The sequence below is a fragment of the Indicator indicator genome, chromosome 21, assembly GCF_027791375.1.
Source record: "Indicator indicator isolate 239-I01 chromosome 21, UM_Iind_1.1, whole genome shotgun sequence".
Taxonomy (NCBI): domain Eukaryota; kingdom Metazoa; phylum Chordata; class Aves; order Piciformes; family Indicatoridae; genus Indicator; species Indicator indicator.
Window position 1 is genome coordinate 7,251,826 of NC_072030.1, and position 12,021 is coordinate 7,263,846.

The 12,021-nt window shown below is 41.7% G+C and overlaps 1 protein-coding gene across 1 annotated transcript; it reads left to right on the forward strand.

Moving 5' to 3' along the window:
* The first annotated feature begins 3,036 nt into the window (after positions 1-3,036).
* On the forward strand, positions 3,037-12,021 carry DEPDC7 (DEP domain containing 7). Its single transcript, XM_054390586.1, has 9 exons — positions 3,037-3,109; positions 5,456-5,843; positions 7,817-7,947; positions 8,772-8,961; positions 9,726-9,940; positions 11,020-11,162; positions 11,344-11,469; positions 11,550-11,628; positions 11,807-12,021. Exons 1-9 carry the CDS (start codon positions 3,037-3,039, stop codon positions 12,019-12,021), a joined length of 1,560 nt encoding a protein of 519 aa, XP_054246561.1.

Below are 12,021 nucleotides of genomic sequence, written 5' to 3' on the forward strand. Positions count from 1 at the left end.
ACGCTCTATGTAAGGGTGTGCATCAGTTTCTCACTTGTAATAGTGCAGGTTTCCATTTTGTTTTCTCTCTCTCTCTCCATGATGGGAGAAGATCTGAATGAGTGTCTTTATCATCTTTGTCCTTGAGCAAACAATTTATATAAGTTAACGAGATCCTGAGCAACAGAGGTGCCTGAAATACTGTTTCTGCTGTATGCTTCTAATTAAACCTTGCACTTCTTGCATGAAACCCAGAAATTTTTTAAAACCTTAGTTTGCAAATACTTCAAAACATAGGCTGCTCTTGATCCTACTGTGGTTGGAACGTTTCTAAGTGACCTGGAAATAAATAAAAATAGATTTTTCTTGTTCTGTTCCTGACTGTGAAAGTTCTTTATAACAGTTTCAAAGAATCCAACACAACTGTACAAATTAGGTCTTGGTTGCATAATTTGCAAAAAATGCATTTTACTCACCATAACTAGATTACAAAACTGTTGGTCTGTGTTACAAGACAGAAAGCCAAGAGTCAAGCTTTCTGTACCGTCAGAGTACCTTCACTGGTGATGTTTATAACCTCCCTCACAGACCAGGTTTTGATCTATTTTCCTACAGTAGCATCTGTTTCTGTATGTAGCCCTGCGATTTTCAGTGGAACTGGTTTTGGAGCAAGGTTACTGTTCCATGTACATACAGGAATGCCACTAAGCTGGTCCTAAATGACTGACAAATGAGTTGGTTAATCGTGTCTTTGTAACCGGAGTTCTCTTGTGCCCCCTGTGTCCAATGTTATGGAGACTAATTCAGGAGAAAGACGGTGGAAGCTGAAGCCAAATACAGCATGTTACACTTTCATCCTGAGATCTTTCCACCACAGTTGAAGGAGTTACACAAGCTAAAACATGACCATACAGGCTGCACAAGATTGCATTCTTTAAAATTACTATTAACCATTATTTATTTTTATAAATAATTACCCAGAAGTTTATCTGTGCTTTAAGAAAGCATTTTCTAATAACGCTATTTAAGAAACAGCAACAGCTATGTAGTATTTTTCACCGTCCTTTCATTACAGATACTGTTCAGCACCAACCAAAAGCTGCCACCTGCCCAGGAAGGAACTAGTGTGTTACGGTTTTGGTCACTGTGGGGTGACACGAAGCAAAGGCAGGAACACAAGTTAGATTGCTGATGACCTAGTAATAAAATACAAGAATAAAAATTTTACAACCTTCTAGATAGCAGCTCACAGTGCATTAGCTGTGGCTCACTCTGTCCCTGCAAGCCATATACTGGCAAATAGTTCTCTAGTATAAGGTGCAATCTTCTCACTCTCTGACTGGAACATCTCCTGTTTGAAAAACTTCTGTAGTTCTACACTCTGAAGATTATGGTGAACGGTGGCAGAATGAATGACTGCATCACTTTATTTAAACAACTACGCAAAAAATAAATTATTTTAAAAGATTAATTTGACCATTTACTGATTTGTAGATATATTTTTTACAATACATCAAAAATGTTTGCATCAAACTGTTACAAAAGGAGGGAATAATAAAACAATGTCAAAGACATCCCCACTCACCCATGCATTATAAGTTTGTTTGTTTATTAGGTTCATAATAGCAACTGTAAATGGACATCTGGGCATTGGAACTATTTTTTTTCCTGATGCCTTCCTCTCTTCCCACAAGAAGTAAGTTTTTGACGCTTCCTATTCTTGAAATCCAGTATGTACCAGCATGGTTTCCAAAGGTTAGCATTTTACTGCAGTTTGAATAGATCCCTTTTTCTTTCAGCTTAAGTGCAGAGACCAACAATTTCATTATGTGAAAAAAAACCCAAGAACTTTCACTCTTCAAACTTCATTATTTAATATTTTATTTGTCTGGCTGTGAAACGGGAAGAAATGTTTGCTTGCCATAAGGTTGTGCTATCTAGCTCTGCACCAATTCTTTACAACTTAAAATGAAGTTCTTTGTTTATTTAAATACAATTAACAACTTTTACGGTGCCCTAACTTTAAGTGTGACAAATGAGGACAAAAGAAGTCTAACCTGAGTTTCAGTGGATAGCAGGTGACCTGCACTTTACATCTGTTTGCACAGAGCTCATTGTGAAACAGGCTGCAAATTTCACAGGGGGAGATTGTTTTGCAAAACAGTCAGTTCAGTGACCTGAGAACTCAAAATCAATTTTCGTATCACTTGTAACATCTATATTATTTGGTCATTAATGTGCATTATATACTTTTGAGTTTGCATATCAAAGAGATCAGTTTAAAATGCTTCGTTGAAATAAAGTCAGAAATATGATTGATGTTTTTCTAAAGCAGTTTCATGGAATTGGGACCATCAAAATGCTCCATACTTAGTAGAAAATAACGTTGGATCTCAAGAGTTTCCTGCTGACAGCACAAAAAGCTTTTATTACGCTGATAAAAACCCCTCACGCTTTAATAAACAGCTCCTCTCGGAGAGCAGAGGAAAATTCCGACTACATGTGGTTTTCAAGCCATGTTTCATTGTAACAAGCAATGAGAAGAGGTCCAATGAAGCCTGTTCTTGGGTTAACTGGAAAAAAGGGAGATGAGCGGTTTGACATTTTACAATTGCCCAGTAAACAAGGGGTGAACTTAGCCTTTTCTAACAGCAGGACTGGAAGTGCCGGGGCTTCCACTGCGCGGGACGCATGCAGCGCTGCCGCCGGGTGGGCGCAGCAGGACCCCCATGTCCCAGAACGGTACGCGGCGAGCACAAGCCCTTCGCTGCCCTCCCTTCCCTTTCACGTTGTCCGGGAGCTCGGCCACTCTTCCCGCCACTGCGGCCCCTCCGAGACCCTCGCCCCGCCCCCTCCGCCGCCGGCCGCGCGGAGCCGCTCGCGCTTCGCCGCGGGCACGCGGAAATCCGTTCAACCACCGCCGCCGCACACGCCCCGCCTCCGGGCCCCGCTCTTCGCCAATGGGGGTGGACGCGGGCGAGGCGGCCCCGCCCCCTGGCGGGTTACGTTTTCCCGCGGGCGGCGGGAGTGCGACAGAGTGCGCAGCTGGCTTTGGCGATGGCCACGGTGCGGGAGAAGGCGGTAGCCTTGAGCCTGAGCGCTGTCTGCAGCCCTGTCGCCAGGCCGCCGGGTACGGGGCGGGGAGTGGGACGGCGGCGGAGTGGGGTCGGGGGATAGTGGGCAGCAGGCGCACTGCCCTCAGCCCGGGCTTGGTGAGGATAGCTGTTGAGGTGAGGCGAAGGTGGCTGTGCCCTGCTGCGGGCTCGATTTGCGGAGCTGTCCCGCACTGCTCCTGGCCCCTGCCACCAAGAGCTCTGTGCCGACGCCTTTCCCTGCTCCACAGAAGTTCAAAAGTTGGCTGCACTCCGCCGCCGGTGGAAGAGGAGGAGAAGGGAGGTGTTTCCTCTCCGGAGGTCCCCTCGGGGATTCGCATCTGTCCCGCCGCGCTCCTGCTCCGCCGAGGTCGTCCGCCGCCGCTTTGCTAAAGGGGGCAGCCTTGCGGCCCGGGCGGGGGCTTGAGCCGGGGAGGTGGCACGAACGCAGTGCCCGGCAAGTGCCCGTGGGGTGGTGGGAAACGAGACTTGAGCAGCTGCTTCTGTCCTGAGAGCAAGAGACGAAGCGGATGGTTCCTTAGTGCGGGGTGAAAGGTTTCTTGTTGAGAACAATTTCTGGTTTTTTCCCACCTCGAACATCTACGTTTTGTGTCGTAAAGCCTTATCCCCTTAATGCTTAGAGTCACTTTTAATAACACTTGCCCACCCCCAGGTCTTTGGGACGGCGGCCGATTGTGGAAGAAAGCGGTGCTAAGGGAGTAGTTATTGGAGTTCTCGCAGGTAGCATGTGTTGGTGTTTGTTTTAGCAGTAGAAGCCTGTGTTGGTCTTTAGTGGTGTTGAGTTCTGGTATTTGGGCCAGTTAGCTATCAAAGCATGGGGCTGGAAAGAATTTCTGTGTTCTGTTTATTCTGCTTACCTGAAGGTATCACCAGGTTAAAGTAGGCATGCTTTATCTGTCTTGTCCTTTCAAAGGTTTGAAAAGAGAGATTATGGAAGGTTTCTACCTCGTGTTGTTCAATACTGTTCGGTAATACCTTGCATTAAGAAGCTTCCCCCTCAGCTCCCTTTGCCTGATCCGTTTAGAATGTAGGTGTCTATTTGATACAGGCTCTGAAGGTAACTGTTGTTGGTTTTTTTTAAGTGTTGGTGCATTCAAATGCTATCTTCCTTTTTAACCTTTTTAGCTTTTCTTAATTATTATTACTACTTTTTTTCCCCTGAATCTGTACTGCTGCTCTAACACACCCACCCCCCAAAAAAAAAAAAAAATTAAAATTGCTGATTTTTGGGCTTTCTAGTAGATGATCAACTGGAAATTCTGGTGCCCTGGAATGTAAATCTCTAATGCCACTTCAGACCAAACAGAAAAAAATATCTCCTATGCCTCTGTGGAAAATCTTGATGGTAATATGTTCCAGAATGAGTTGCATGTTGTTGTTTTTTAAACACTGCATCACACTGTTAATTCATTTGGTTCGAGGTCTGTTATAACCCCAGATGGCTTTCTCTAGGATTGCTGCCAGCTCCTCATTCCATATTTGTCCCTCAATTTCTGATTTCTCTCCTCTCTCTGTGTGTTTTTCCTTAATAAATTATTAAGCTGATTTATTGAGAAGCATATATTCTAATTTTAGCTTCTGGTGGTTGCAACTCTTCCCAGTTAGGTGCCACTGACAAACTTTTAAAGTCTGTCTGTGTTTTTAAGCCCTTGTGGAGGCCACATTGAGCCTCTGGCCAAACTGTTGGTTGTTAGCATGCTATTCCTAATCAGATTGGTAAATGAGTAATAGTTCAGTGGTTTTATTAGGATGGGGAAGACTGGTTGGCTCAAGGAAGTGGCACTGAGTACACAGAGCTTAAATCTTAGCTGGAGCTGTGGTGGTAAAAGGCTGTTGAGTGAGTGGTTCTTTCTTGATCTTGTCAGTGATACCTGATGCACTGATACTAATTAGCTTCTGTGTATGTGCGGTCCTGTAGGGAATGAAGTTCTGATGGTTTTCTTTATCCATGCTTCCCTCTTCCCTGCCCAACTATATGGGGTTTGTTAGCCTTAGTTGGGGAGCTGGAGAGTTACAAGTGCATCCAGCTTGTTCTTGGTTATGGGAATGTGTGGTTAAGAGCAGATGATGGTGGAGCATGCAAAAGGATAGCGTCTAGGTGACAAGCTGAAAAAGTTGAAACTCCTGGTTACAAACCGGCACTGTAACCCAGCGAGAGCACCCACCAGAGTGAGGTACATCAGTGCAATGCAGACAGACTTGCTAAGTAACAAAATGTTAATTATATGAATAACCCAAGCCAAGCTGGAAGTCTCAAAGACTTTTAAATCTTTACAAGGGTCATGAAAGCTGAGAGCCAGAGAGAAGACAGCTCTTTTGTAACCACAGCATGAATTCACTCTTTATGCTTTCCCTGTTCTTAGGCTTCAGCTTGGCACAGAAGCCATTTGGAGCAACTTATGTCTGGAGCAGCATTATCAATGCACTTCAAACTCAAGTGGAGGTGAAAAAGCGTCGCCAGCACCTGAAGTGCCATCATGACTGTTTTATTGGTTCAGATGCAGTGGATGTTGTCTTTGCCCATCTTCTGCAGAACAAGTATTTTGGAGAGGTTGACATTTCCCGTGCTAAAATAGTGCGTGTGTGTCAAGCACTGATGGACTACAAAGTGTTTGAGGCTGTTTCAACCAGGGTCTTTGGGAAAGACAAGCGCTCTGTATTTGAGGACAGCAGCAGTAGCCTCTACAGATTCACAAATGTCTCAAACCAGCCAGAACTGGATAAAGATTACCGGCAGTGTACACCACAAAGGTTAGTACCAGGAACATGAAGACAGTTTTTCACAACAGGAAAATGTTGTATGTTCTCGGGGAGAGAAGGGAAAACTGTTGTATGATTACAGGTCCTGGGGAGTGGGAGAAAGCAGAGACACCAGACAAATGTTTGTGGGTGGAAGACAGGTAGGAATCAGCAGTCTGAAGCGAGTAAATCATTCAGCCTGCATGGTGACTTGTTTTCTGTGTCTGTTATCACTTTGGCTTGAGGGAAGAAGGTGAGAGGGTAGAAATTAAGTGCATTACAGATACTGACCTGTTGTTCTCTGAACCAGTACAGCTATCTGCAATTCATCAAATAGACTGAAGCAGTGGAACAACCTAAACTGGTGTGACTAAACTGCACACACAGCTCTGGAATAAGCCAGGAATCTATCTGCTTTTTAAGGAAAAAAGAGGTTAAAAACTGTTTTCTTCTTTCATCATCTTGGCTTCATTTCACTTCAAATAGAACTTTCTGAGATGTTTTCAGCTGTTTCTCCATGCATGTACCACTTGTTTCTAGGTCAGGCAGCGTGCTGGTAGGCTGCTGCATGTCACCATAGAACTGGAAGGAAGTGCAATTATGAGGTTTTGTTTCCCTGTCCCTTTAAGAGTGGATAAAGAAAATCCCAGTGCTAACCAAACCAGCACAAAAGGGTGCACTGTGCCAAAGAACTTCCCTTAAAGAGTGTTTGTCAGTTGTTCATCTCAGCATGTCTCAATGTAAACTCTTAAAAGAAACTGCATTCGTGTGGACGCTGCAGTAGTTTTAGCAATATGCACTTCTGAAAATTGCAGATAATACTGATTTAAAAGGAAAGCACCTGATGTAATTGATGTGTTCATGAGAGCAGCAAATGTGAACTTCAGTGCATCTACCCAACTGATTGCAAAATTCTAGATGCAGAGGCTTTAGCTCACCTAAATGAGAGTTTTCTGATCAGTTGGATTGATGGTTCCTTGGTCCTGCTTCACTGCCTTCTGCTCTCAACTATTTGTGTTCTAAAAGAAACTGTCCCAAGTCTTCATGTGGAAAGAGGAGAATTTATGAGAAATTAAACACTTTAATAAAATGTGGTATTTAAAATATATCCATCACAAAGGGCTGTTAAAGCAAGACTTGGAATACATTGAACAAACAGTGATGAAACAAAGTTATTCATGTTCAGTTAGTGTAGGATGAAAGTGCTTTTCTTCCAGGCAAAGCACAGATCCCTTGGATTACATTTCTTCATTTAGTGGAAGGAACAGATCCGTTGATACGTACAGCTTCTCATCTACATAGTGAAGATAGTGAACATCTAAAGGATTTTGCAGTGCCTTAAACCAAAGCTATAGAAATGGGAATTAAAGAAATATACTTAGAGGGAATAGTAATTTTGTGTCTGGAGTTGTTTTATTATACCAAATAAGGTATGAAAGCAGTTATGAGAAAAAAACAGCTCATACACTGAACTGGGTGACAGGTTCCTGAGGCCTTCCATTAGCTGATGGCATGATCAAGCTGCGTAACTTCAGAGTTACAATGGAGCAACCACCCTCTGGGTCCTTCAAGAACAGCTCTTAATTTTTGTCCTTGCTTTGCTACGATGAATAATGTCATAAAACTCCAGAGGTTTTAAGGGGTATTTTTGCTGTTTTAAAATTTCCCCTCAACCATTTACTCTTCTTGGATTTTTCCCTGTGGGTAGCTGAGGTAGCTTGCTGGTGACAAGCTCCAAGAGGGAAACTATGCGCTTCCATGCAATTTTTGTTGATTCCTTAAGATATTGTGTCTTCTCCTGTGTGACTTGGACAGAGAAAGTGTTGGGCAGGGTAGAAGGACTATATGAATATTTATATAGAGAAAACTTTTTTTAATCTCAGGCAGTTATTCATATGTTACATGATATGTTTGGTTATCCACAGACTCTATGATCTATAAAATGTGTTGGGTTTTGGTTTTGTTTTTTTTTTTTTCTGTCTCAGACATGAGAGGAGCACGTTGTTTCACTCTACTCCTGTCAAACCAGAAAGCTTGGAGGATCTCTGGGAAAACCTGAGTTTAAAACCTGCAAATAGCCCTCAAGTGAACATCTCAGATAGTTTGTCCCGTCGAGGTAAGCCAAATAATGTCTCACATGCTTGTTTGTGAGACTGGACTAGAGAGGCTTATGCCTGTCAGATTGCAAAGGGGGTCAAACTGCTGCTAATAGTATTTTACTTAGAACACCATGTTGTAACAAAAGCAAATTATTTATTGCAGGCTTGCTTTTTACCTTTTTAATTTTATCAGACAGGACCCATTTTCTCTAGTTGAAACAAAACAAATTGGTGTTGAATTTTGTGCTTCTGTACACTGGTTCTATACTTGACTTAATTATGGCCAGTAGTCTGTTAGCTCCAACTCTTCCCTAGCTTTTTAACTCTGTATCTGCACCACCCAGCACTCCTTCAGTATTGTGTGAAAATGTTCTTGTCAATTCATATCTTCTGTCTGACTAAAACTATGATCTCAGGTGCCTTTTCCTTTGCTTAAAAATGCTAATGTGTCCTAGATACTCTCCAGTACCCAAACCAGATCATAACTGGAAGCTCGTGATAAGGGTAGTGTCACTGCTACATTTCTTTAAAAATTTCTTATCTAGAACAAAGACTGCTTACAAAGGAGAGCCTAAAGAATGAAAGGCCCTTCAGACGTATCTGAAATGCAGTTCTCTGGCATACAGAGTTAACTAAACAAATGGCTATTCTTGCCTTTTGTGGTCATAAAAGGCACTTAAAACTGATCAAGGCCACGGTCTCTGCTACTGTAAACCTTTATTTTGGTAAAATTAATCTGTTAGGTTAGGACCAATGGGAGGAAGGAGGGCTGTCTTTCCCATAATATCACTTTTTGCACGTGCTGAGTCCCCATATGCTTTTTGTATTCTGCCCTTCCCAGTTATTAATGAAGTATGGCAAGAACAAACAATTGCTCGTCTGCTGCAGCTTGTGGACCTTCCACTCCTTGAGTCTCTGCTTGAGCATCAAGAGATCAGACCTCAGCTACCACAACCAAGGAAAGGACCTGGATATGTCATCACAAGTAATTACCTAGACAGAGAGATTCTCAAGGCTTTCAGTGACTCACAGTAAGTATTCATTGCTCACCTCTGCAACTTGGAAAAACTTTCTGCTTCAATAAGCATGTAAAGCATAGTTGAGCTTTGAGTAGTAGTGTTGTAGTCTGACTGGAATAACTGAAAAATAACAACTGGTAAGCTCTAAAACATAAGTAGCTGAGACAATTTCTGATGAATGTTGGAAGAGATTATGAATGCATTATTGCATTCAAAATGCTTGGTAGTGTTCAGAGGGGAAATTGCTGTATTGAGGGAAGATGACAGAAAAACGTTCTACTTTGAGATATTTTTTTTGTTCCGTAAAAAAATTACTTGTGAAGGAATAGTTCAGTTTCTCTTACTACGCTGAAGAAGCCCAGAATGCTGAGCCTGAAACTGTATGTAAATACAGTTAAAAACATGGTCTGAAAAACTTACCAGTCTGAATCAGATCAAGGTTCATGTTTCTGTTTGTCTAGCAATAATTATGTCCTTCCTTAACAGCAGAGGACATCACTAACTTTGGGGTTAACTGCTTGTGACTGTTTACCTTTGTGGGTTACTAATTCTTCATCTTGATTAAATATGTAATAAAGAGGTATGTGACTTCACCTACCTGAGTGTCAGGAAAAGTCTCTGTGTGTGTCAATGTCTAATGTGTTCAAGTACCTACACATGCAGTTTTTGCTGTGATTGACAAACTAATCTGCCTGCTTTCTGTGGAAAAACAATGCAACCAGCTCTGAAAGGCACCAGTAAGTAATGCTCCAAAGTTAAACCTCTCTGTCTTCTAGAACAGACGAATGGCTCTCAGCAGCAATAGATTGCTTGGAATATCTTCCAGATCATATGGTGGTAGATATTAGCAGGAACTTGCCTGATCAACCAGAGGAAGCAGACACATGGAAACTACTGCTGTTTGAAAATATTGGTAGATACTATGGCCAAAAAAAGGAGCCACTGTTAAGCCATGCATCTGAAATTCATTTAGGAATTGCAGAACTACTAGGTAAGTAAAACACAGCTGTGTTCCTGCCCGTAAGTCAGATATGTACTGACAAGCTGAGTATTCACTACAGCAGCCAAACATAAGGGTTGACTTCTGCAAGTTGTGTGGGGTTGGTTTTGGAGTTTGGTTTTGTTATCTTTTTTTTTTTTTTTTTTTTGTCTTTTAATTTCTAGTCCTGAAGATCATGCCCTGAAATGTTGGTGTTTATCATAAGCAGTTCTGTAGTTTTTATTCAGTTCTGTGTAGAGTGGTTCTGAAACAGGAGTGCTATAATTCGGTAGTAGTTGGTATCCATTGAAATGAAATATCTATGGGAAAATAAATATAATTATGGCTTAATATTAAATATTTAAGCCCTAAGACGTAAAACTTAAAGTTGCATGGATGCTTTGTGCTCAACTCACAGCTCTCTTCTCTTTTCCACAGAAATGTGTTTCTTAAATTTTATATTTAGACAGCAATTTGAAAAAACTTTCGATGTTCCAGTCCCTGTGCTCCTTATTTCTCTTCATTCTCTGTCTGGATTATTCTTCTTGTTCTATGTTGATGGGAATAGTTTGCATGTATATCCTATTCTTCCTCCCTACATGCTAAAGGGAGGATACTGGTACAACCCACTACATTTAAATAATTCACACATCTAAAGTGGGCATTCTGCATGGTCAGACCACCTCAAACTTAGTGAAGCTCTACGAAGCAGTTTGCCATTCATCAGGCTTGCCCATTTATCTAATACATGCTCCTTGTCTCTTGAGAGATCCTTATGTCCACAAGAGGAGGTCACTCATTTTAACAGCACCATTCTCTTCCCACCCCAGTATTTTACATTCTATTTAAGATGGCTGAACTGACTCACTTTAAGTGAGTTTTCGTCAACATCAGGATAAATACCTGGCTCTGGGCTCTTGTCAGCTTGTCTGCAAACAGTTCTCATCAGCCTGTGGAATTTTTGTGATAAGGAATTGCTTTATTTGAGCACTTCTTTTGAGAGATACGAATTTGTCTCTAGTGGCTAATTTAGGTGCTTTATGGTAACGTTCCTTTAGATAAGGCAATAAATAACTTTATTTTTTCCCCAGTGAATGGGAAGATGGAGCAATCTTTAGAAGCTGTTCAACTGTATTTGAAACTTCTGGACAGCCAAGTCAGGGAGGAGTTCAGAAGACTGCTGTACTTCATGGCTGTTGCAGCACATCATTCTGAGCTCAAACTACAGAAGGAGGTAAATGTGTATACTTGTTGCATGCTGCTTTACACTTATGGAAATCTAGAGACCCCAACCACTGGTGAGAAAACATGTTTGTAGCTTAAATATGTGATGGGAAAAGCAATGACTCTAGAACACAAGACAATGCCCTTAAAAGGGGGAGACTAATTCTTCTCTTCTGGTCATTACTTTGTAGAGTGACAACAGGATGGTTGTGAAGAGAACATTTTCTAAAGCTGTTATCAACAACAAAGCCTTATCCAGAGGGAAGACTGATCTCCTGATTTTGTTCCTTGTGGATCACCAAAGAGATGTGTTAAAGGTAAGACCAGGTTTTTGTTATCTTGTATGCTTATGCAGAACTGCCTTTTTCTAAGCTGCTGTTTTCTCTTTCTACTCAAGATTCCAGGGACACTGCATAAAATGGTCAGCAATAAGCTGGTGGCTTTGCAGAAAGGTCAAGATCCTAGTAACATAACAGGTAACAGTTTAAACTGAGCTTTTTAACACCCAAATGAGAAGTGGAAAGGACTGAGATGATGTAAAATGGCTTTCTGTAACAATGACTAATTTGACTCTAGAAGAGGGGTGGGTCTGCAGAAGCTGGAGGGTGGTTGAGTGAGGTATAAACTATCTGAATGTCTCGTGTTTCCTTTTAGGCTACACTTTTTGCCAAAAACTTGATGAAAGGGAGTATCGCTCCAATACAGAGAAGACTACAAAAGATGAGCTATTATCTCTATTGAAAACTATTGATGAGGATTCAAAGCTCTCTGACAAAGAGAGAAAGAAACTGCTGGGTCAGTTTCTCAGTACTAATCCAAGTATTTTTATGCAATATTTTGGAGACAGAGCTACTCAAATGTGTGTGTGA